The following is a 21,543-nucleotide window of genomic DNA, read 5'->3' on the forward strand; positions in this document are numbered from 1 at the left end:
GTTTTTATTTAGTTTGATTAGCCCGCGCTCTAAATCTTTAAAGGTTCAAGACATAGGAAAATAATACATACATCTCATCTTTTAAGGGTATGGCGTTAAACACTTACCGCAATAATACTTTCACAGGATTTTTCTTTAATCTTTAGAGTTTAGGGTTTCCTATTTTGAAAAAAAAAGCAAAGAATGTAATTGAAGCGTTTTTTAGACTACCCTGAATGATACACCGACTTTTAATTATTGTTGTAAATTGTCTTTTTTCATAGTACGCATGAGCGAATGTTCATAAAGACTAGCTATCGTTTTACTTGGTGAATTTAAGCGTAAAAACCCAACTATATTGATGCGTACACTCCCAACTGTAGTTCGTTCTTCAGCTGTATCATGGCTCCTCGATATTGACGTAATGTCCAAGGTGGTAGTGACTATACAAGCAGAGGCAAAAATCAAAAAGGTAGACATCAATCTTAAACCCCAGGGGAAGACCTGATCGACGGTAGTCATGACAGCATATAGATGAGCCAAAATAATCAATCATACTTTTTGCCTTAACTCACGGGAAAACTTTTTAGAAATTTACATAGCGATTTTTTTTAACCAAATGAGGGTACATGACGATCTCACTCCATGGCCCATGCACAAGGAGGTGTCTTGCAACGAGGCGGCTGAAGTTTATCAAGAAACATAATATAATTTTTATATTATTTGTACCATACCTCTTCATAGGTGATACCGGCGTCCCAAGTAAGCATTTCACATGGTAAAGGAAGCTCAAAATTCGTTTTCCATCGATGGACTATAGTAAGATTCATAGGAGTCATGGTATATAAAAAATAAAAGGCAGGGAAGGAGCTCAAAGATATGCACAAATATTTTTTTATGGTTCAATAGTAAATGGATTAGCCATGAGGAGGCTGTATTTCACATTGAAAGAGTGTCTAGTTTTTTAACTATAGATTTATTTTCTTGATACGACAGATTTCGACACATCTGGTGGTTTCGACGCGTGTGTGTGAATACCAAGGTATTCTTTCAAATTTGATTTCTCAGTAGATTATTGAGTCGAGGAGTGCTTATAATTGGTTTCATATTCTCCGATTAACTTAAAAAATGAGATTGAAATGGATACTCCTGTATCATTGTTTCCTACATTATTTAGTGCTTCGAATAGTATTCCCAACTTTTTTCTTTCATTCAGTTATAGCAGTGTGTTCTCTGTTCTGTCGTCGAGCATGAATTGCGCGAAGTTATCCCTTTCATATAAGACCCACCCTTTCGAATAACTTTGTCTTATAGCGGTTGCAAATCCTCCTTCCGCCAATTGCTATGAGGATCTGGCCGTCCAATCTGGATATTAACATTCCGACTTGTTTATGGTCTGTTGTGACGGAAAATTTCCTCAAATTCGTCCCACGGTAGGTCCTACCACCCTAAATACATGTGTGACCATTGACTGCACAATTTGGGCTCCAGGGAAACGTTTTTCGGTGCTCGTAAATACACCCCCACGGTACCATAAATCTGTTGTCGCACTGCTCTAACATCGGATGATTTTTGTTCTGCCGGAGTAATCGACGAATGGTGATAAGGACTGGCTATACTTTAGTTATATATTCGGTTTAATTACTGGTAAGAATGCTGAAATATGTAATCGGTCATTTAATGTCACATGAAGGTCTGATGAAGGCAATCATTGCAGGGCAATTGGACGACAAGAATGGCGAAGGGACGCCTTCTGGATGATGCTTAGATCGAAATATTGTGTGTGATACTTGACTTAGTCACACAGTTCACAGTCACCCGCACGGCTGAAATTTTATCAAACCACGGATGAGTGTCACCATGAAGAAATAATTTGGCATGAAGGAATAATTCTCGGGTTTCCCACAGGTTGTGTTTTGGGTAACTGGAACCAACGTTTTGAAGTCTGAGTATGCCATCATCTTCAGGATCTCGTCTTCTTCGTGGAATCTTATCATTTTACCCCTGACGACGATGGCAGACTAGCCCTAGGCATAATACTCGCATTTACGAAGGAATAATACTCGTGTATCCCGGTGGGAAACTCGAGTATTATTCCTTCAGACTATACCCCGGGAAAACTCAAACTCTGCATAATTTGGCAATGCTTGGATTGGAACCGGGGTTAGATCGGGAGAGTTTCAATTCCGGGTAAGCCATACGTTTTTTTAAGGTGAATTTTATTCCTGGTATATATAGATACATAAATCAAATTACTAATGGTGGGTTGGAAATACTTAATACATGCATAGTTTTGCTGACGGAGCAGTAGAGTGAATACCATTGGCATCCAAGAATAATTATCGCGTGAAAATTAAATTAGCCATTTTTTTGGTAGTCACAACCTTTGAAAACCAAGTAGCAGACGATCGTTGTTACTTTCAACATTAATATGCGCTTGCCTTTGTTTTACCAGCTTTTTCACTGTGGCTTTCCGCGCCCATTCATTCTACCGTATTCTTTTAGTATGTGCCGGGCCCTGTCCCCCTACCTATTTGGCTACTCTTTACCAGAGACCTCAGTTTCGGACACCCGGGCGTTTTCATTTCATGCTTCGATGAAACGGCGCTGCCCACCAGTCCTCTTCCTATTAATGTCACTGTTTTGCATCCTTTGCCGTCCACGGTGTAGGCAGCTTTATACTTCAGGGGTCAGCTGAAAATTTGTTTTGTTCCGGTAATTTGCGGCACGTTTCAGGTGGCCCACGCATTCGAGTGCTCTCCTCTGACACCAGACCACAAGTAGTGCTCAGTGAGCATCCATGTTAATGTGCCTATAGTCCTCTGTACCCATCGGTTTCGTTCGCATTTTGGGATCGATGACTGATTGCATCCACCGCAGAATACAGGTCGTAAATATGCGTAATTATTGGACGGGTTCGAAATGAAGCTAACTTTGTTTCCGATGCGACTTTGACTTGAAGTCGTGCGAGGTAATTTGTCGGTAGGAATGGTTGCCTGATAAAATGTGGGAACTTCAGTTGGAAAAGATATGGTGCTTAGGCGCGAATTTTATCCACGTCCACGCTGATGCTTTTCTTTCCTCCATATATCAGTTTATACTGCTCTTTGAGTTCTTCATTGTGATTTTACAGTCTTTTCCAGTTAAGTTTAATAATATTGTGTATTGAAATCACCCTTGCTCAAATTTTCTCTTTTCTCCTGTCTATTTTGGACGGCTTGACACTCTAATAAATAATATTCCATGTGGTTTTAGCTAACATATTTTAGACAGGTTTTCGGACTTTCCATTACGATCGAAGACGTTACGACTAGATGAAGCAGGACAAGGAGTGGCAGAGAATTCCTATGTTGATGTGTTCATCCTATGAATTTTTAATGATCCAACTAAATCCTCTCCTGTGGTTACATATTAATTGACGTGAAGTATTTTGGTGTTTTTTGTAAGCGTTACATAGTTTCCGAGTGTGGAATCATGCATTTGATGAATTATTTTATCTCCTTCTATCTCACACTTCTTAAGTATCTTTTTCTTTGGTGGACGAATGTTTCCATACCAAATTTTTTTCACTGAAGGGCTAAAAAAATAATGGAGATTTCTCATTCCATATTCCCTGAGGATGGGATTATTTTTAACCCCGAGAGAGTGGAGATTTTTTTGCTTCCTCATAAAACCCATTTCGCGGACCTTCAGGTTATTTTTTCTATTTGATCGTGCTTTGATATATGAGTTATACAAAGTTAGCCAAAATCTCAGCTCAAATAAATCATATGCATTAACCCATTGTTCGCGTGTGGCTTTTGATGAGGATATTTCGTCCTTACCCCTCATATTTTTTGCTCGATTCCTTACGGAAATGAATCATATTAGTCTTCAACTAAGTGTTTACATTCCCCACGGACGAGTGTGTGTGTTATGGCTGGCGGAGAAAGTATTGTGGAAACTAGCATCATTCCATATATTCCTTTTATGATATTATTCTTTATCCTACAAATTGAAATCTAATTGATGATATATGCCCATCCGCAAATAATGCATAGTATCTAATATACTCTTTACTGTGGTAACGTTTCGTTCAATCCAGTGGATTAGTTTAATTTTTTCCTCAGGGAGTTTTTTATAATTTAGTTTGTACTTAAATCCTTCAGATTCTGTGCAACATTGTTAATTTCAATCGTTCATGTTCAAATTCAACAAAGCAACAACGTGTAAGTCCCACCAGCGTTGCACTAGATGCGCGGTATAGGTTATTTTCATGCCATGTAAGCAACACCTTACTCACCTCAAGGGCAAGCGCCACGGGTTTCCGGAGTTGATATCTAGTGAGAAAGCAGACTCTGTCAGTAAAACAAAACAAACCAGACCATAAAATTGGTAGGGCGCCTCGCCAAAATAGCCCTGGAATCCCAACACAGATTAACGTCCGTTATAAGAAAACCTGATGCTTGTAATGAGTATTGACCGTTTCCACTGCAAGGCTGAACATGTAAAACGTTCTAAGCCAGCCACCGGAAAATACTAAGCCATAGTTCAAGATCCACTGGTGCATACATTAGTGCTTAGGGCGAAGTAATAGTTATGCAACTTATTTTACGAATTCAGTATCTCGTTAAAGAGGGCGCCTATTTTCTGTCGGCACTCTATCATAATTTATCCAGGTATTTGAATCGAATTATTACTTCGGATTTGATCGGATCGAATATTTTAGTGTTATATCTATTTTCTATTTAAGGCATTAATTTAGGAATATAAACGTTAGTTAACCAATATTTCCATGAAAATAGTATCCCTTACCAGAAGTTTCAGCCATCTTTTAGAAGTTCATTTGACGCGTCAGTGTACGTAATGTAGGTATTGTATAACTCGCCGATAATTCAGGGTTTTCTAAAGAGAATGGTGCTGTTTTGAACATGGCTTAACTGTTAACAGAATTATTATTTTTCGAATTTGTCGTCTCAAATAGTTCTTTTACATAATTTATACATTTTAATGTGTGCGCCCTTGGTCGCTCGACAAGTGTCCAAACGATACTCAACTTCTGCCCAAACATTTGTTAGCATTACTTCGTTTATAATTGTCATTACTTCATTAATCGTGGTCATTAAGTGGTTTAGGTCGCGAATTTATATCCAATGAACAAAGCTTTTGATGTGCAACCACAAGAATATGTTTCTTCCGTTGAATTACTGAAGCCGCACCATTATTTTTGATAACCCTTTACATACCGCAATTTTATTGCTGCTTCAAGAAGTATTTTAAAAAAATTTAAGAAATAATAAAAACGCTATAAGCCCATATTTTGCCACATGGTATTAATGAATTTCTGGAGTTCCATCATTCATTCTCAGTGTCTCTTTTGGCCTTCTGCTTTTAGTTTTATTTTCAATTTCCACTAGAACTCCTCGCCGGACTTCTTCTCTCGCTGGATAGTTTTTGATGACGGGGCTAATTAAATACCTCTCCAGTTTCGCTTCCTTCTGCACCATTCTCATCCGCTTTCACCTTTTCTTTATCCGATTTCGCTGTTGCTTTCCTCACTTTCCTCGTCGAGGAACGCTACTCGGATTCCATGTATTCATCTTTAAGAGTAGAAAACTTTCTTCATCCCTTCTTCTCGTATTTCTTATTCTCAGGCTCAAAACAATAACGAAGAAACAAATGAAAGTATCAGTTTAGGTTTCCGCCAAAAATTCGTCGAAGTTGAACTCATGGAAAGAGGATTACAGGATAATACCAGTTCTCACATGCTAGTGATTTTTCCAGAAAAATGAACGAGATGCCGTAAATGTGGAAAGAGGAGAATATCCCCATGCCGGTTTTATGCATGGTTATCGTATGAGATCAACTCTCGTAATGCGTACTTGTTCACTTCGAATATTCCCCTCTATAAACCAGTTTGTTCTCTTCCTGTGGAAATTTTTTATTCGGTACACCCTTCCTTTGCTATCTTACCTCCGTCACTCTCATACTCCCGATAAAATAAGCATTTTATTCCCTTCGTGATCTATTGGTGTTTCCCAATGTCCGTAGCAAATGTTCTCCACAATTCTTAAGAACGATATACACGGTGAAAGATAATGCGAATCTTCATGCTGAATAATCATTCGAATGAAATTATTCGCCGTGTACAACCGAAAAATTCGCGAATGAACATTTATGCGCATGATCATTCAATGGAAATTAGAACATGTTCTATTTTTGCTCGCATGATCCCGTGAATGATGGTAGTGCGAATTATTTCATTTGCATGATCATCAACATGTTCAATCACCGTGTATCGCGGCCTTTACATGATAGCCTGATTCAATACCAGTCACAATAAAGTAACTTATGCAATAGCCGTGACAATGTTTTTGACATTTGACACAGCGATGGAGATAGACCGTTTCGATTTAGTAATAGCAAATCAATGCAATTTATTTGCGCAGTAATATCAAGTTAGGATAGATCTTTATTTGATACATCTATCGGACTGATAGTAAAATGAGTGGATGGTACATGAAGGAAGACGATTATTCTCCCCCTAGAAGAAGAATGAATGTGTTTGCATAAGGGCGTGAAGAATTTCAGAACCAATACGATATAGATTGCTTACTTTTAATGAAAAACTCCTATAAACGAGTGAGTGTAGAATAATATAGGAAGGGCTTGCCTTCAGTAATTATGAAAATATAGACGGAAGTGGAATCGAAAAAGAAAAAAAAATCTCAGAGAGGAAGCTGGAAGGAAGTTGAAATACTAAATGTTCGAGATGTTCCATTTTTTAATGAAGGTAGGATAAAGATATTCCTGGAAGGAAAAAAGCTTAATTTATTTTTGGAATATTTGTAAAAAAAATGAGAGCAGAAGAACGGAAATAAAAAAATAGCTCTTAATGTTCAATACAATGTCGTCGATATGAAAAATAAATAAAAAAATTGTATCGTAATTTTCTACACCTGATACGAGAAACCCGAGAAACTTTACTGCACAAAAAATTGTACTCTCTGCCTTCAAAATGACGATGAGCAATTTTGATGGACAATCAAGGTCACTAATAAACTCTTACAACATAATATCCTCTTATACAATTCAGTCATTCCTACTTGTGGTGCAGTCGCTTTAAAATATTGCACGCTAAAGCATTACGCCATAGGAAAATCCCCGACCATTTTTTGGGTTAATATTAAATATTTTTATGTAACTTATTTTATTTAGTTTCAACTCTGTATTCAAGATGATTTCTAGTTGGATGGTCAAAGCGTTTTAGGAGAAATATTTTACGGGGAGCAAACTACAGGCTGCCCTTAATTAATACCAAGCTGAGGTAGACAGTGAATAGATACGTATGTTCACCTTTCATGTGGCCTTGTATAGGGTATCCCAAACAGATGTTGCAGTTTGCCCATCGAGGAAGACCCCTAGGCCAAACAAATTCCAAGAAACTTCTTAATTGTTTGACCTGCCGACCATTTAACCCGTTTCTCGATTACAGACCATGTTTTGAACTTTACACTTGCAAAACTCCGGGAGAAATAATGGAGGAATCGCCGCAGGTGTTGAGGGTATAATTATTCTCGAGGGGCAGAAGGGAATCCTTAAGATATCTCCTACTCTTTGAAGGTAGCAGGATATAACTGTAAATTTTACGTAATGAGTGTGGGTGCATGTACCAACCGATTCTCGCGATGTGCATGCTTTCAGATTATAGTGAAAGAGTACTTTTTTAATGAGTTAATCATGTACTGCTCATGGTGTACGATTTTTTATATTGTTAGCCTTGTAAAATAGTTCATTTTTCTGTTCACTTTCTGTGGTAGTCGGCCAATTAATTGCACCATCATCATTGGTCAACAATCCTAAGATTGGTTTCACGTAGCTCTATATTCAACTCTCCTATCAGCTGATATTTTCACACCTACGTATTCCTTCTCTTTCTCAACCTTCTTTACCTGTTCCGTATATTTCATTCGAGGTCTTCTATTTCCGTTCTTCCCATCTACATATTGCCATTGATTGCATATGAAATATTAATTTTTATAAGTTACTTCTTTGATCTCCCTGAGAGTTTACCTTCTTCCGTTTGCCAAGTAAATTAATGCGTTTTCCTCTCTGTGAAAGTCCCTCTGTGAAAGTCTACCTATGATATTAAAGTTAACCTGATGTAAAGGATATTTACTTAGTGAACTTTAGGATAGGGGTAGCAGTCATTGTTATAAAGCAGTAAAAAGGTTAAAGTCATTCATTTTGTGTAGCAATAGTACGGGTAGTCGTTGTTTACGGTGGGATTTTTTTTGTGGGAGACGTTGCTAGGGGTGAGGTTACATGGAAAAAGACAAGAGTTGTGAATGCGGGTTTGCGGAGGTTACTTCCAAATTTGAACAAAATAAATTAGACAAGAAGTGGTAGAAGTTCGTCGATTGAGCTGGGTTATTTGCAGTGGAATGATCTTAAGTCGAAAGCATGGGGCTGGTTACACATGGAACGAAAGTGTGGAGTATTTGATTCATGAATAGAATACGTGGGGCTGAAGTGAACACTTCCCGAGCTGAAGAATCATGAGTCATGGTCTCTGTATCAGGAAAAACCGGTGTGGATATTAATGTTACAAATCAGAAAGGCGCCTCAAGGAAGCACTACAATTTTCACGTCGGAGATATTTTGGAATAAGATTGGCCTAGTGATCGATTTTTCGAGGAAGGATTGCGTGGTCCTCTTCCAAGGAATAATTTTGGGATTCCCATAAACCCAGTTTTTTCATATACCGTTGTTCACAACATCGCGATATGAGTCCCAAAGCAGTAGAGTAATCAGCCATCGGAAGTTAACTGGTGAATAACTAAGTCGCTCGTGCAGTGTTTCAATCGTAAGATATGTTTTGATGCATGTATATTATGGTTAGAAGTATATGGGTAGAACTCTCCCTGGACGACCGCGGTACCATCTCGTACTGCGAAGATTTCGATTTAAGGGTAGTTGAGGGTACTTTCTGATTTCAATGAAGAACCCTTTGGCGAGAAGTCAAACACTATTCCTAGTTAGCACCGTATTCCCTGAATCGCTCACATGAAGTGTTGAATATTAAATGGAATTGAAGTAAGGGACCGCAACGTTCATTCATAAATATATATGAGGAATATATATATTTATCTTGCTTAGTATTGAACGTAACCACTTAGAATTCTCTTAGAAGCTCCAATGGACTATATGTGGCAAAACATGGTGTTCGTCTGCAAAACAAACTTCGTATTGTTTTCCTTACTATTACCATTCATTTACCGGGAAGTTTCAATGGAAGCAGACCCGGCCGTATTCATTCGTTCAGGTATGACTAACGTAAAGTAGGATGAATGTGGATTTTCTCTGCAAGTTGGAAAGGCAAAGAAAAGTGTTGAATAAGACAAAAAGGTGCCTAATTAGTTTGAGTTAACCAGGTTATAAGGCGAATATACATGGTGAAATGTAGAAAATTTGATATTATGCGGGTTTATAAAGAATCACCAGTGAGGAATGTGAGGATAAAGATAAAAAATAGGTGGTCGCAAATTAAAATGGTGGAGCAGTTCAGCTCTTTGGGCAGTACATGAAAGGAAAATTGACACAGCAGCTTTCACTGTTTGCGAATATCTATATTCGCAACTTGGCTACAATGTCTCTTTGTTATTTTGCATGTTTCTTCCGGCATTTTGGAGCAGCAACGTTGTCTTTTTATTTAGGAACGTGACTATATTATTATATGTTAAAATCCGTTTTTGCATGGTGAATTTAAAGTTTCCATGAATGTTAGGTGAGCTAGGTAGGGGAGGAAGAGAAAAGTGTATATTGATGGAATGAGAGGGAATAAGCCTTAATGGAAATTGTAGTGGGAAAATTATACTGGGGATACGGCACTGTCGGGGTGCTTCGTATAATTTTCCATTTAAATTTACTTTTACCGGTAAATATATCCCAATATTAATTATCCCTTCGCTTTTCTCCGTTTATAATTAATAATAATTAATATTAAATGGAGGTTGAGATGGAAGGGTGCCGGTTTAATGTATGAGATCAAAAGATGAAACTTGCATGCTGAGTAGCGGAAAGGAATTTTATTTTAGTATCGGGCCCGTACTGCATAGAAAACATGTGTGTAAGTTTCCAACTATGCTCATTGTCTAAGGGATAGTAAGGGATCGATAAGGCAAAAATTCCGTGACATATCTTACAATTGCCTAGGGTTTCGTGAAAATCTTTACATATAAATGGTGATGTTAATAATTTTAGTTTGTGGCCTTGGTGTTATTCTCAAGTGCTACGCATACTGATTCAAGTTGCTTTTTATGGCCTTTTTTTTTTCATGAAAATGAAAATTTGACTGGATACTCAAGAGATCATCTATCGAAAAGTCAGATGTACTTGCGGTTAATCAACAATGTTGTACATATAATCCGACTTCGGGACGGTTAGTTGTAGTGTAGCGAGCATTTTGGTGAACAATGGATTATATTCCCCAGGATAAGTTTTAGATATTAATAATAATAATAATAATACGTCTTTATTGGGCGAGATTGGAACTAGAAAGTCCCATCTTCCATCTAATCCCTCGTCAAACAGTAAATATATGCAGTTAAATACATTGTCTAGTTGCTCATGAAATTAAATGCAGAGAAATTACATAAAAATAAGTAGAAGTTCCATTTTCAATCAACAATTAGCATTATAATTTAACAAAGTTACTATTGACCAAGTGTAAAAAGATGTTAGTGAACGTGGGAAAAACCTAAGGATATTGACTGTCGTCCTTATTGGAATTAGATCGCCAGCAGTGAAGGCGCAGGCAGACTTAATCGAATATTTTGACATTTATTTTAGTTTTTTTTATGCTTTTTTCCTGTGACCTTGTTTTTCTTCAATCAACAGCCTTTTTATTGACTTGCATGGAGCGTGATAGTGAAAGCATTTATTAGTCACGTGTTTGTGGTACCAGCGTAAAACAACATGCTGGAAAAGTTTGTCGAAGTTCTCCTACATTGATTCGCATACAATCGAACTAATTTCCTAAATGTTGAGGGTAGTATCGATGAGTAGGAGGTTAATGTCATTTGTTTATCTCGACTATAGTGTATTTTTACAAATACAAATTTCGTGAGGGTTCTGGTTGATTTGAAAATAAAAAACTCCCCGGAAAAAGTTATTTTTGCGACTCGAGTGTGGAAATGAAATGCAAATAATTAGTATGCTTAAAATATTGTTGTGAAAATTGTTTGATGTTTTGCCGGTACCTGCCTCTCGTACATAGAAGTTGTAAATGTCAAATGAGTCTAACGTATCTATCATGGTTGGGATACATTTATAAGAAATTTAAGGGTTAAATTTTCTTTCAATAGTATGTTATTTATGGTTAAGGGGACGAATCACTTTCTATCGCATAGTCCTCTGTTTTTCATTTTTCGTGAGCATTACTCCTGTCTAGCTTGAGTTATCATCTTGAAATTTTCTCATTAACCAAAGTAGATTTTTTTCTACATTTTTTTTTATTGTTCAACGATTGAAAGTTTTCACCTACGAAAAGACAAAGACAAAATATCGAAATCGATATATCGGCAACTGTTGACATGAATGTACTTAATGCACCATGAAAATTTCTAATCGTAGCTTAAGGGTTAAACTAGTAATGCATCTAAAGGCCGCTCGTGCGGGAATGATACTTATTCTGAACTCTGTAGAAATTTATCCATTCTATGCCACGAGAAAGCACCAACTTCTACGCATATACTGGTTTTTAGATATATTGGCCGTTTTAAGGTAAATTTGATATCATTGTTTGACGAGACCCCTGTTTTGAACTGACGAATCCAATCATGCGTTAAACGTTATTTTCTGCCTTTCAGGTTACTGGTTTGAGCTACTTGAACAAAAATTGAATTATATTTCGTAACTTTATTTGTAACGATCATTTTGTGGAATTGTTATTACTGTTATTTGGTCCCTTAGTATGTTCTCTTCGAATTGAGAGGGTGAGAAGCCGAGGTACAAGGGGTTATTTTCTGAACAGGATTATGTAAAGACAACGAACGAGATCAATTAGATATTTAGTAGTGCATTTTACCTTCCACTCGTTCTCATCACAAAAAAGAGACTTACTAGTTAAACATTTTGTTAGACGTATATTTATAACAAAAATCACTTGCACTCCTTGGCTTCTCATCCCCTCGTTGAAGTACTTATATTTCCTTGGGTTGATAAATCGTTTCCTAGGATCTTTTTCAGCCATACGAAGGGCACCACGGCATCTTCCCTTCTCATCTTGTTTCAATTTTTGTACCTAACTCTATTTATAGCAAAAATAACTTGTACCTCTTAGCTTCTCACCCGCTCAATTCTTCTGTTCTAGTGTATTGAAACGAGAACTTCAATTTAGGAGGGAATACTTGCGATGGTAATTTAAAAAAATACTCCTCATAAACAAACCTTAACCAGTGTAAAACTTAAATAATGATATGGTCCATGGCTCGTCCCGAGCTTGCGCACGGTGGCTGGGGGAATCTCTGCTACAAGTCTCGCGCGCTTTCACTCTGTGCCTTGTTGCATGAATTTCGGCCCGGTCGTCCCTTCCGCAGGTGCCGTCCGTGCATGCATTCCTATGCGTGCGCGCTGCTTTGCGCTGCCGCTTTCATGCTTCGCTTTTGTTTTTGCAGGGCGGGAGCTTGCTGCCGCTCACCCACGCGCTGCTCAACTTAGAGAGGAGGTCCGTGAGCCCGGATGACGTGCGAGCGGTCACATACCCACCACAGGTGAGTGAACAACACCCAGCAGCAAACAGCCCATAAAGGTTTCTGGGGAATGCGTTGGCGCACTAAAGTGTTGCTAGCAGAAGCCTCTTTATCAATGCGGCCGACATATCGATGTACCACGTCTCCGTTCTTGTGCATTAATAAGGAGGAAAAATATACACGTTGAGTATTGTATGAAGACTTTGCGAGCTCTCATCGATAAAGACGTTGAAAGTACTTATCAATAAAGACGTTGAAGATACCATTGATGAAGATTTTAGCCATTTATCTCCATTATAAACTTTTCCTGACTGCAAATACCTATATTCGCTACTTGCCTACAATTTCTCTTTGTTATTTTACATGTTTCTATCGACCATTTAGAGTTTACAACGTGGCTTTTTTTAAGTAACGTGACTCTTCCCTTACCCATTATGTTAGAATTTAAGAAAACTTAATTCTTTCAAATGAGCGTATAGTATTGAAAAATTCTGATCGGTAGAGAATATTTTTCCTCTGGAAGTTGGTTTTGAACTTCGGAGTGTATGTTTCTGTCTCACAAAAAGTTAGTTTGGGATACTTCAAAAATATACTTAGAGATGTATGGGAGTTTCCGAGTCCTCTTTTATTTCCTGCCTAAGTCCACGATTAAGGTGCACATCAAATTTATAATCATGAAAGCCAGGGAGAAGCCAATAGTAAGGTGCGTTGAGCGATAATCTCGAAAAACATCTAAAAAATTGTTTTTAACTTAAAAATGCGACGGATTTATACACATATTGAATTCATGTGTGGATAAGTAAAAAAAATATTTTTATTTTATTGGTTACCATTTACGAGTTTAAAATTATCAATTGTCAACACAAGAAAACCGGTGTTTTACATGCATTTATACATGGCGCGCCCTCTCAGTTGCAATAATGGCACTTTTGTGTTAGGCACGCGTATTAAAGAATAATTCTTGCATTTGTCATGTCAATCCAGACATGGTGAGTTTTTGTGTGTTTTTAGTTCGCAAATTAAAACGGCCGTATTCTGTTTCCGACTCATTTAATGAAGCATTGAAATCGGTTCTCCTCGATCTACGATTATCAATCTAGCCTCCTTTGAGGATTAGAACCCTACTGAGTTGTGGCTCAAGTCTGATGGCAAGGAATCCCCTATATATGAGGCTTCCAGTATGATTTAACCTCCTTGGTCATAGCCATTTATACATATTGGCCTTATCGCGGCGCTCCGAACTCTTCTTATGGCGTCAGCACGGCAGAAATTGATGCGTTACAGCGAATACCGCGGTAAACTTAGCGCCATCTGCTGCCCGGTAATGGTCAGTGAGTGTAATTGGTTTCTGCTCTTTGGCGCATCAGCAATTATTCAAATGCTTTCTGCCATTTTGCCTGCCCAGTGCGTGGCGCATGGTTATTCAGTCCGTGGTAACTTTTTTTACTTTATTTACTGATAGCATCTACATTATCCACTGCAGAAAAGTTTCTCGGGTTTTCCGCCGGTTGATGTCGTCCATGTCTCCCGACGTTTCGATCCGCGACTTGCTGATCATCCTTCGGAAGATCCCGTGAGGATGATCAGCAAGTCGCGGATCGAAACGTCGGGAGACATGGACGACATCAACCGGTGGAAAACCCGAGAAACTTTTCTGCAACTGATACGCCGGGAAAACCTAAGATCATACATACTTTATCTACTGTTTGTAAAATGTGATTTGTTGTCTAGTGACTGTCTTTAATAAAAGAAAACCTGTTTTTAAGATACATTGGTCTACTATTTTGTGTGTTAACCGTCGTAAATGTTGCAGTTGATCGCCACAACCTGTTATTCTTACGCCTTGGGTAGAATGGGATGATAATCAATAGGCATTCGTATACAGGAAATAACTATTGTTACATTGAAAAATGTGGGAAATATTTTGACTATTCACGTATTCTATACATGAATCGACTCCCCAAATGTTCATTATCTAATTTGATTTTTTTTAATTAATAAGGTTTAATATGGTTGTTATTCGTTGGACTATTATTGACGTGTGAGACTGATGCTGACTGGCCATGAAACTGCCATACTTATATTATTATACTTCTTTTTCATTCATGGATTGCGGTGTTTTTATTCGTGCTGGATGAGTGTTGGCAGCGTACATTTGATAATGCAAGAAGTATCTCGTTTAGCATAAGAATTCGATTTATTATTTTTCTTAAATACGATATTTTTTCGACGAGGAAAAATATACTCCAATTTTAATTTTTCGGATTTGTCTGTTTTTATATCACTCTATATTTTGCTAGGATTGTATATCAATTGGATTACTGGCTTTTTTGTTGATTCCAGTTATATGCAGGTTGCTACAGGTATGCAGGAACGCCTGTTCGAAGTAACATGGCAGTGTTTCTGACGACGTGGTAAAATACTCGAGTTTTGTCCCCAGGGTCTGGTATTCGAGTTTTACTTAAACATTGGAATACTTATGGAATGGATGTTCTTGAAATTCCTGGTAGTGCCTCCCCTTTAATCGCAGAAGGCATGATCTTATCTGTATCTCGATTGATTGGTTTGAACTATCATTACCTTTTACGGAGTACTTTAAGTTTCTGACCGAACAGGCTCAGCTTTTCGTGCTCGAAAATTTGTTAAAGGGTTCCTTCACTGATAAGCGAGTGAAGAGGCCTTTTACGGATTTATGTATTGCCGATGCATGAATGACCATTATCCCTCTATTCTTTGATCCATCAAACAGCCTTATGGTGAAATGCTGCATAAAATTGAGCTTCTTAACCCTTTCACTCAATATTTCCCCTTCAATGACGGCGGGCGCTTCCACCTCTCCGTTTTTCCCTGAGAGTTTTCTCTTATCTTAGAAAAAGACGCTTTTTGGAGGGATCCACCGTTTTCATATCCTAGCGAATTCCTCAAGTTCTGCTTTTTGCGCTTCATTTTTCTCCTTCATTGAGTATTAAGCTTGAACTCAGCCAGCTTCTTCTAGACCTTCAAGTTATTCAAACCAAAAATTTGGTTGTATTTCGTATTAATTGGACTTTTATTCGATAATGTAGTTGTGAACAGTCATTATGGCACGAATATCGAAACGCTGTCAGTGGAAATGGATTTATCGAGCTGATGGAGAGCTCGTGTAGCCTTCGCCGATAGCGTCTGCCGAGAAAGCTCTAAATATGAAGTACTTAACTTAATTGTCATTTTCTTGTGGCATGTTAAATAATATTTTTAAGGCATATGCAATATACAAGAGTAAGAAGTCAATTAGAGGGTTTCTTTTGTAGTATGAGATTGATGTCATCACTTCGTGTTACTTAAATTAATACCCTGTGCGAGATGGCCCGGGGAAAGAGAGTGGCCCCTCTTCCACGAATGTGTGAATTTCATGCGACTTAGGGTTAGTTCGGGGTGAGCTCTATTCCCACCTACCCAAATCAGGCTTAAGGTTGAATTACTGGGTATTGGTAAATCATATGTAAATTGACGATTTGCGACACATTGTGATTTATAATGAAAAGGAATTTTAGGAAATGACAGAATAAAATTAGCAGTTACTTATAAAAAACATGATCTTTATTTGCATATGCGATTGTTTGAATGGGCGTCGATTTCCGTAAATTTATGTTTAATTTAAACATTGTGGAGCGGATGAGTGTTTCAGAAGTTTTTATGGCCTCAGGTCCATTTTCTGTTCAATCCATTGCATTCGTTAGTTGAATTTTCTCTTAAATATACTCCGTCCATTAGCTAAATGGAGTTACCGGGTCATAATAAACTATCCATTGAATATTTTCGCTTAATTTATTGGGCTCAGCATTAATCGTTGCGTCGAACGCCAGTTTTGAACAAATAGCGGGAGATGTATTTTTAGCGTTCGGTAATTTATTACGCATGAAGGTTCCTCGCTTGTGTGTTTACTTCGGAGCGCTTCAAATTGATTGTTTAGTGTGCTTGTTTTTCTCCGAAAAACATTGACGAAGGCAGTCGTTGTAAATTTCTTTTCCTATGCGCTTCGAATGCTTGTATTAAAAAAAAAAAATAACCTACAATCACGCACAATTGATCGTGTGATCACTCTTCGTGAGTGTGCTCGCAAAAGGAGAATATTGATAGGTGTTGGCTGGTAGTTATTTTATAAATAGCGTTTGTTTGACCAACTACATCAACCCCATCTGTGGATATTTTTACACATATTTGATGCTGCCTTTGCAGAAATAACCGCCTACGAAATGCATTGATTTCATATTGGTTTTACTAGCTGCCACGACCGGCGCTCGAAGTGAAGCAGAAAAAATACATGCATTGAATCAATCATTGGCGTATTTAGATCCTCATTTCCGGGACTCCTTCCCTTATATAGCGCCTTTAGCAACTATAAACATTTGATTTACCCCAAATGCGGAAGGTAAGCTGTGTGGCGATGTATTATTGCGCCTGTCAGGACCCTCCAGTATTATTCGTCAAATTCAGTCTGGGGATTTCGAGACCATGGGTTTGCCGATCTCGTTCATGAACGGACTTTTTAGGGCTTAGCAATAACTTAAGTACGACACATTTATAGTAGTTTGAGGGGCCAAGATAAATTTAAAGTTATTTTAACTTATTATAGTTAAAGACACGCCATTATATTTAATATTTAAATGTGCTAGAATAATAATGTGTATGAAATTCTGGCGTAGGTTTCCGCGGCGTTGCTCATGGTCAGTGCTGATTTTCGGGTTCCTCAGCCGCGTTGGTTGTTTTTGGATGACAACATTTTCGGGAGCCATCCTGCTCCCGTCTTCTGGTCGAAGGTGAGAAGTTCTCGTTTTTGGCCGCCTTATATGGCTCTGTCCCGCTGCCTGCCGGACGCTGATTGGTCAATACTCTCTTCCAAACGTTGCTGATTGGGTGGCCTTGGTCTCGGTTGAAATTATTGTTTTTGTGTATTTCCAAGGCTTCCCTGATCAGCCTTGGATAGTAGTAGATAGTAGTAGTAGGAGGATAGTCAGAACACGCGTGGAGTGAGGCAGGTCACAGTATAGACTTCGAAGGAACGAAGATGGTGGCCAAGGAGAATCGCTACTATCGCCACCCAATGGTCAAACGACGAAGAACAAAAGCAATATTTACTGCAGATTGCTTCCCAACTTCGGTAAATGCTAAATGGGGGTACGAGGAAAGAGCTTGTTCAACTGAAACCTGGTTTTGTTGAATAATTTTCTCAGTAGGCTAACAAATTTATAACGATTTTCCAAAATAAGGATAAGATTGATTATTACCATACGTGCCGACATGATTTGGACTACGAAAGGAGTTCAAAATCTGAATTTGGGAGAGAGACAGAGTCACTGAAGCATGCGAACATGGCGGGCGACGGCAGGTGAGGAGGAGGGGTGTGGGAGGGGAGGGGGACCGCCTCAGCCGTCAGTTGCGCCGCGTCGCGCGAGCCGCATCGCTTAGCGCCACTCTTGGCGCCAGGCTACGCGGGCCGCAAAGCCTAAACGGTGAAAGATACGCAAAAACCGACGAAATTTTAGCACACAATTTGGCCACAACTTACCCTGATTACCCTTAATTTGACATTGTTTGGGAAATCGTATGATAAATTAAGGGTGTTGGTATTTAGGCGCCCCTCGCTACCTAATTATTTAAACTTTTTCGAAAATCTTTTTTTGCCTATCCTTGTATACCCGAGGGTCATCGAAATCCGAGTGACGATTTTGGAATTTCCAAAAAAGTGTTTTTTTGGGACAGCCTAACCACCCATCCACCGCATTGTTGAGGTTACAGTTAATCAGTCCCGATACTTATTGAACGGACCCTGCATTTCTATTTTGAAAAACGCTGTATTAAAGTTGTTGATCGAGTATTCTCGCTCATTGCTGCATTTGGCGCTATTTTAAATTATATTTTTTTGCTTGAAAAACACCCTAATCAAGATGAATATTGACCGGCGTCTGTTGGTATTTTTATTATAATCCTTTGGCGATATCTCCAATTTAATATTTTCTCCGGATATATTAAGGTTGTCTTCATAACTTCTCGGCCTCCTTTACTGATAGCTAAAATACGTTCGTAATTGTTTTTTCCTTCATCGTTGGCTGAAGTTTATTTTTTAGCCCAACCAGCAACTTTTATGGATTCTTGTTATTGCTGGTTAGTGTTATTTTGCTGTTCTGGTGAAAATCGCAGATGAGGTAATGGGAATGAGGCGTTTCTATTAATATACAGTGGAACTTGGTTATAACGGCATCGGCTGTAACGTCAACTCGGGTTTAACGTCACATTTTATACAGACCAGTCAAAATTGAAAATTTTATGTTGTACGAAAACCCGTTTATATCGTAAACAAATATTGCGACGCTCGGGTATGGCGTCAAAAATTTTGCGATTCTTAGGTTGCAAAAGTGGTAGTGTGATTGTATTATGTCCCAAATTTCATAGAAACCATGTGTAGAAACATTAATAGCAAAAACAGGTCACAAGCTGGACGTTGAGCTGGTGACGGGATGCAACTCTTTTGTTTAAAGAAGATCACAGATTTTTTTCGACAGTAAAGTAAGATTTTAATTAGGCTATAAAAAATTTAATTGTGAATATCATTTTTTTATTAACGTTTTTTTTATTATACATATTCCAATGTACGAGTAGATTTCAATAAACAGTGTTGTATATAGCAGAACATTTGCGTTTTTACTTTGTCCTTTCACTCAGATTTAAGGCTGCTTTTTCTATAACGTCACTCGGATATAACGTTAAAAATATTCTGGTCCCTTTGATGACTTTATAACCAAGTTCCACTGTATTAGCATAGCAAGAACGATAGTCGAAATGAAGCTGTTCTTGTTACAGTCATTTACCTGATCAGGTGGAGAACTTATCAGACCACTCTTGTGTTGGTGTTGCGGTCCGACAAACTTGGTTTTGGTCAACTAGACAAAGGACAGGAAAATTTCGTGAAAGATGCAAAGGGTTTTAAGGCTGCGGGTTTAAAATTGCAGCATTGTGACGCAATCTCGGTAAGTGCTTCTTGGAAATAGCCTTGATGTTCGGCAGCGCTTTTGCCCTGCCTTGGATCGCAAAGCTGGGGCACGGGCAGCTTCAACTTTACTTCGCGATTTAGTACTCTGCTGAGCTACATCTTTTTTGTAGATATTTTCTTCTTCCACGGTATATTTTAACCCATTGTATTTTCGAAGAGCATAACAGCTCTTTTTGTTCTTCCCAGTAATTCTGTTTTTATTGCAAGTGCCATCTCATTCTAAGGAAGTGCAGCCGTTTTCAACCTAAGTGCATTCTATTCTATCTAAAATGTAGGGCTGCGTGATATTCTACAAAGTGAATTTTCGGGATTGAATCCCTATAAAAATTTATTTCATTATGCTGTAAATCATTTACACTTTTCTCGTATGAGATAAAGTTGTTTATTACATCGCAAGCGCTAATAATCCCGCAAAAACTACAAGAGTGCGCGAACTGCCGAAAATCCGCTTTCTCCAACATCAGGGAGCCCTACTATTGGGACTAATCGCGTCTTGTTAACATTCATTCGGATATCAAAATTATTTTTCAAATTTTGGCCGTTGACTTGCTTCTCATCCTTTATTCTGCGGGCTTAATACTCGTATCTAAATATCCGTTTTGCTCTTTATGACCATATCACCTGGCTTAGCGATGAGGATTTCAACTTTATGATGGAGTCATACCAAAATCGCGATCCATTAAAAGAATACCGTATATGAATTAAAAATGACAAAATATGCACCTCATTTATTCATACTATTAGGTTTAAAATTCAAATGTTACCACTAACTTTTCATGAGTTGGTGACGTCATTAGAGGTCCGGTTCATATTATCGTTCATGGAGAACTGTTAATTGAGAAAAGGAATCGCTCGAAAGAGATTAAGCAACCACGTTAGACTGGTGAGTAGAAGTGAGGAATGACTGAGAAGCTGTCACCCGCTTGCCAGGATTCCGTGACGTCATCAACTTTTCTTAAAAAGGGTTGCCGGTCGATTTCTCGCCGTAGGTAGCTGGACGGATTGAAAAAAAGGGAAAAATACGGGTCTCTTTACTTTATAAACTCTATCGTACTAGGTCTGATGGTAAAATTTGTAAGCAAGCCCACTGGTATTTTTTGTTAAGTAAAAGCTGGCAGAGAAATTTATTGGTTGCTTGTCAGATGCTATCCGTCCCAATTATTTGTGTTCTAGACTAGTAATAATGTAAATTGTCAATGCCGTGTATTTAGAAATTTTTGTTTTAAAAGCGGCCAATATTTTGTTGTATCGTTAAAAATTGCTCATAGTGCGGTTAAGCAAGAAAAACGGGCATCGAAGTCGGTTCAATAAGGTCAACGGCGCTTTGCCACGATCTAGTGGAGATGGTTGTCGTTTTATCTGCCTCGCTACACCTCTCAAGATAAGTATCCCTCCTTCTTAATTGCTCTCGCAGCCTGGAATGGTAATTTTATTACCCTGCCACGCCTTCAGACTGTAAGTTGACTGGTGATCCCCAAATTTACGGAGATGGCACTTATAGCACTCTCGATGCCATTTCTTGTAATTTGAAGGGCTCTTTTCAAATGTTCTTAAACATCATGGCATTTGTCTCTTTCGTCCCATTTTTCAAAATTGTTGGCAATAAACTTAAAAACCGTTTAAAATACCATTTAATGGTGATAAAAAAGCAAAGGTGAAGTCATTTGTTGAAATGATTGTAAGAGAGAGGTTAATAGGTAAACAATCAGCGTCGTTTTTAAATTTTTCTCCACTAAGTCTTATATCATTTTTTCTGACATGATGTAGGTTTAAATGCGTATTTGCACAAACTGTTACGGAATA

The 21,543-nt window shown here is 38.2% G+C and overlaps 1 protein-coding gene across 5 annotated transcripts in view; it reads left to right on the forward strand.

Annotated features, from left to right (window-relative positions):
* LOC124163629 (disks large 1 tumor suppressor protein) overlaps positions 1 to 21,543 on the forward strand; it is a 1,021,363-nt gene that overhangs the window by 512,711 nt on the left and 487,109 nt on the right. For all 5 annotated transcript variants that reach the window (XM_046540661.1, XM_046540665.1, XM_046540663.1 and 2 more), the window contains exon 4: positions 12,636 to 12,731. In XM_046540661.1, coding sequence (XP_046396617.1) covers positions 12,636 to 12,731 — 96 coding nt within the window. The remainder of the gene's footprint in view (positions 1 to 12,635; positions 12,732 to 21,543) is intronic.

Source organism: Ischnura elegans, chromosome 8, assembly GCF_921293095.1.
Source record: "Ischnura elegans chromosome 8, ioIscEleg1.1, whole genome shotgun sequence".
NCBI classification, from domain to species: Eukaryota; Metazoa; Arthropoda; class Insecta; order Odonata; family Coenagrionidae; genus Ischnura; species Ischnura elegans.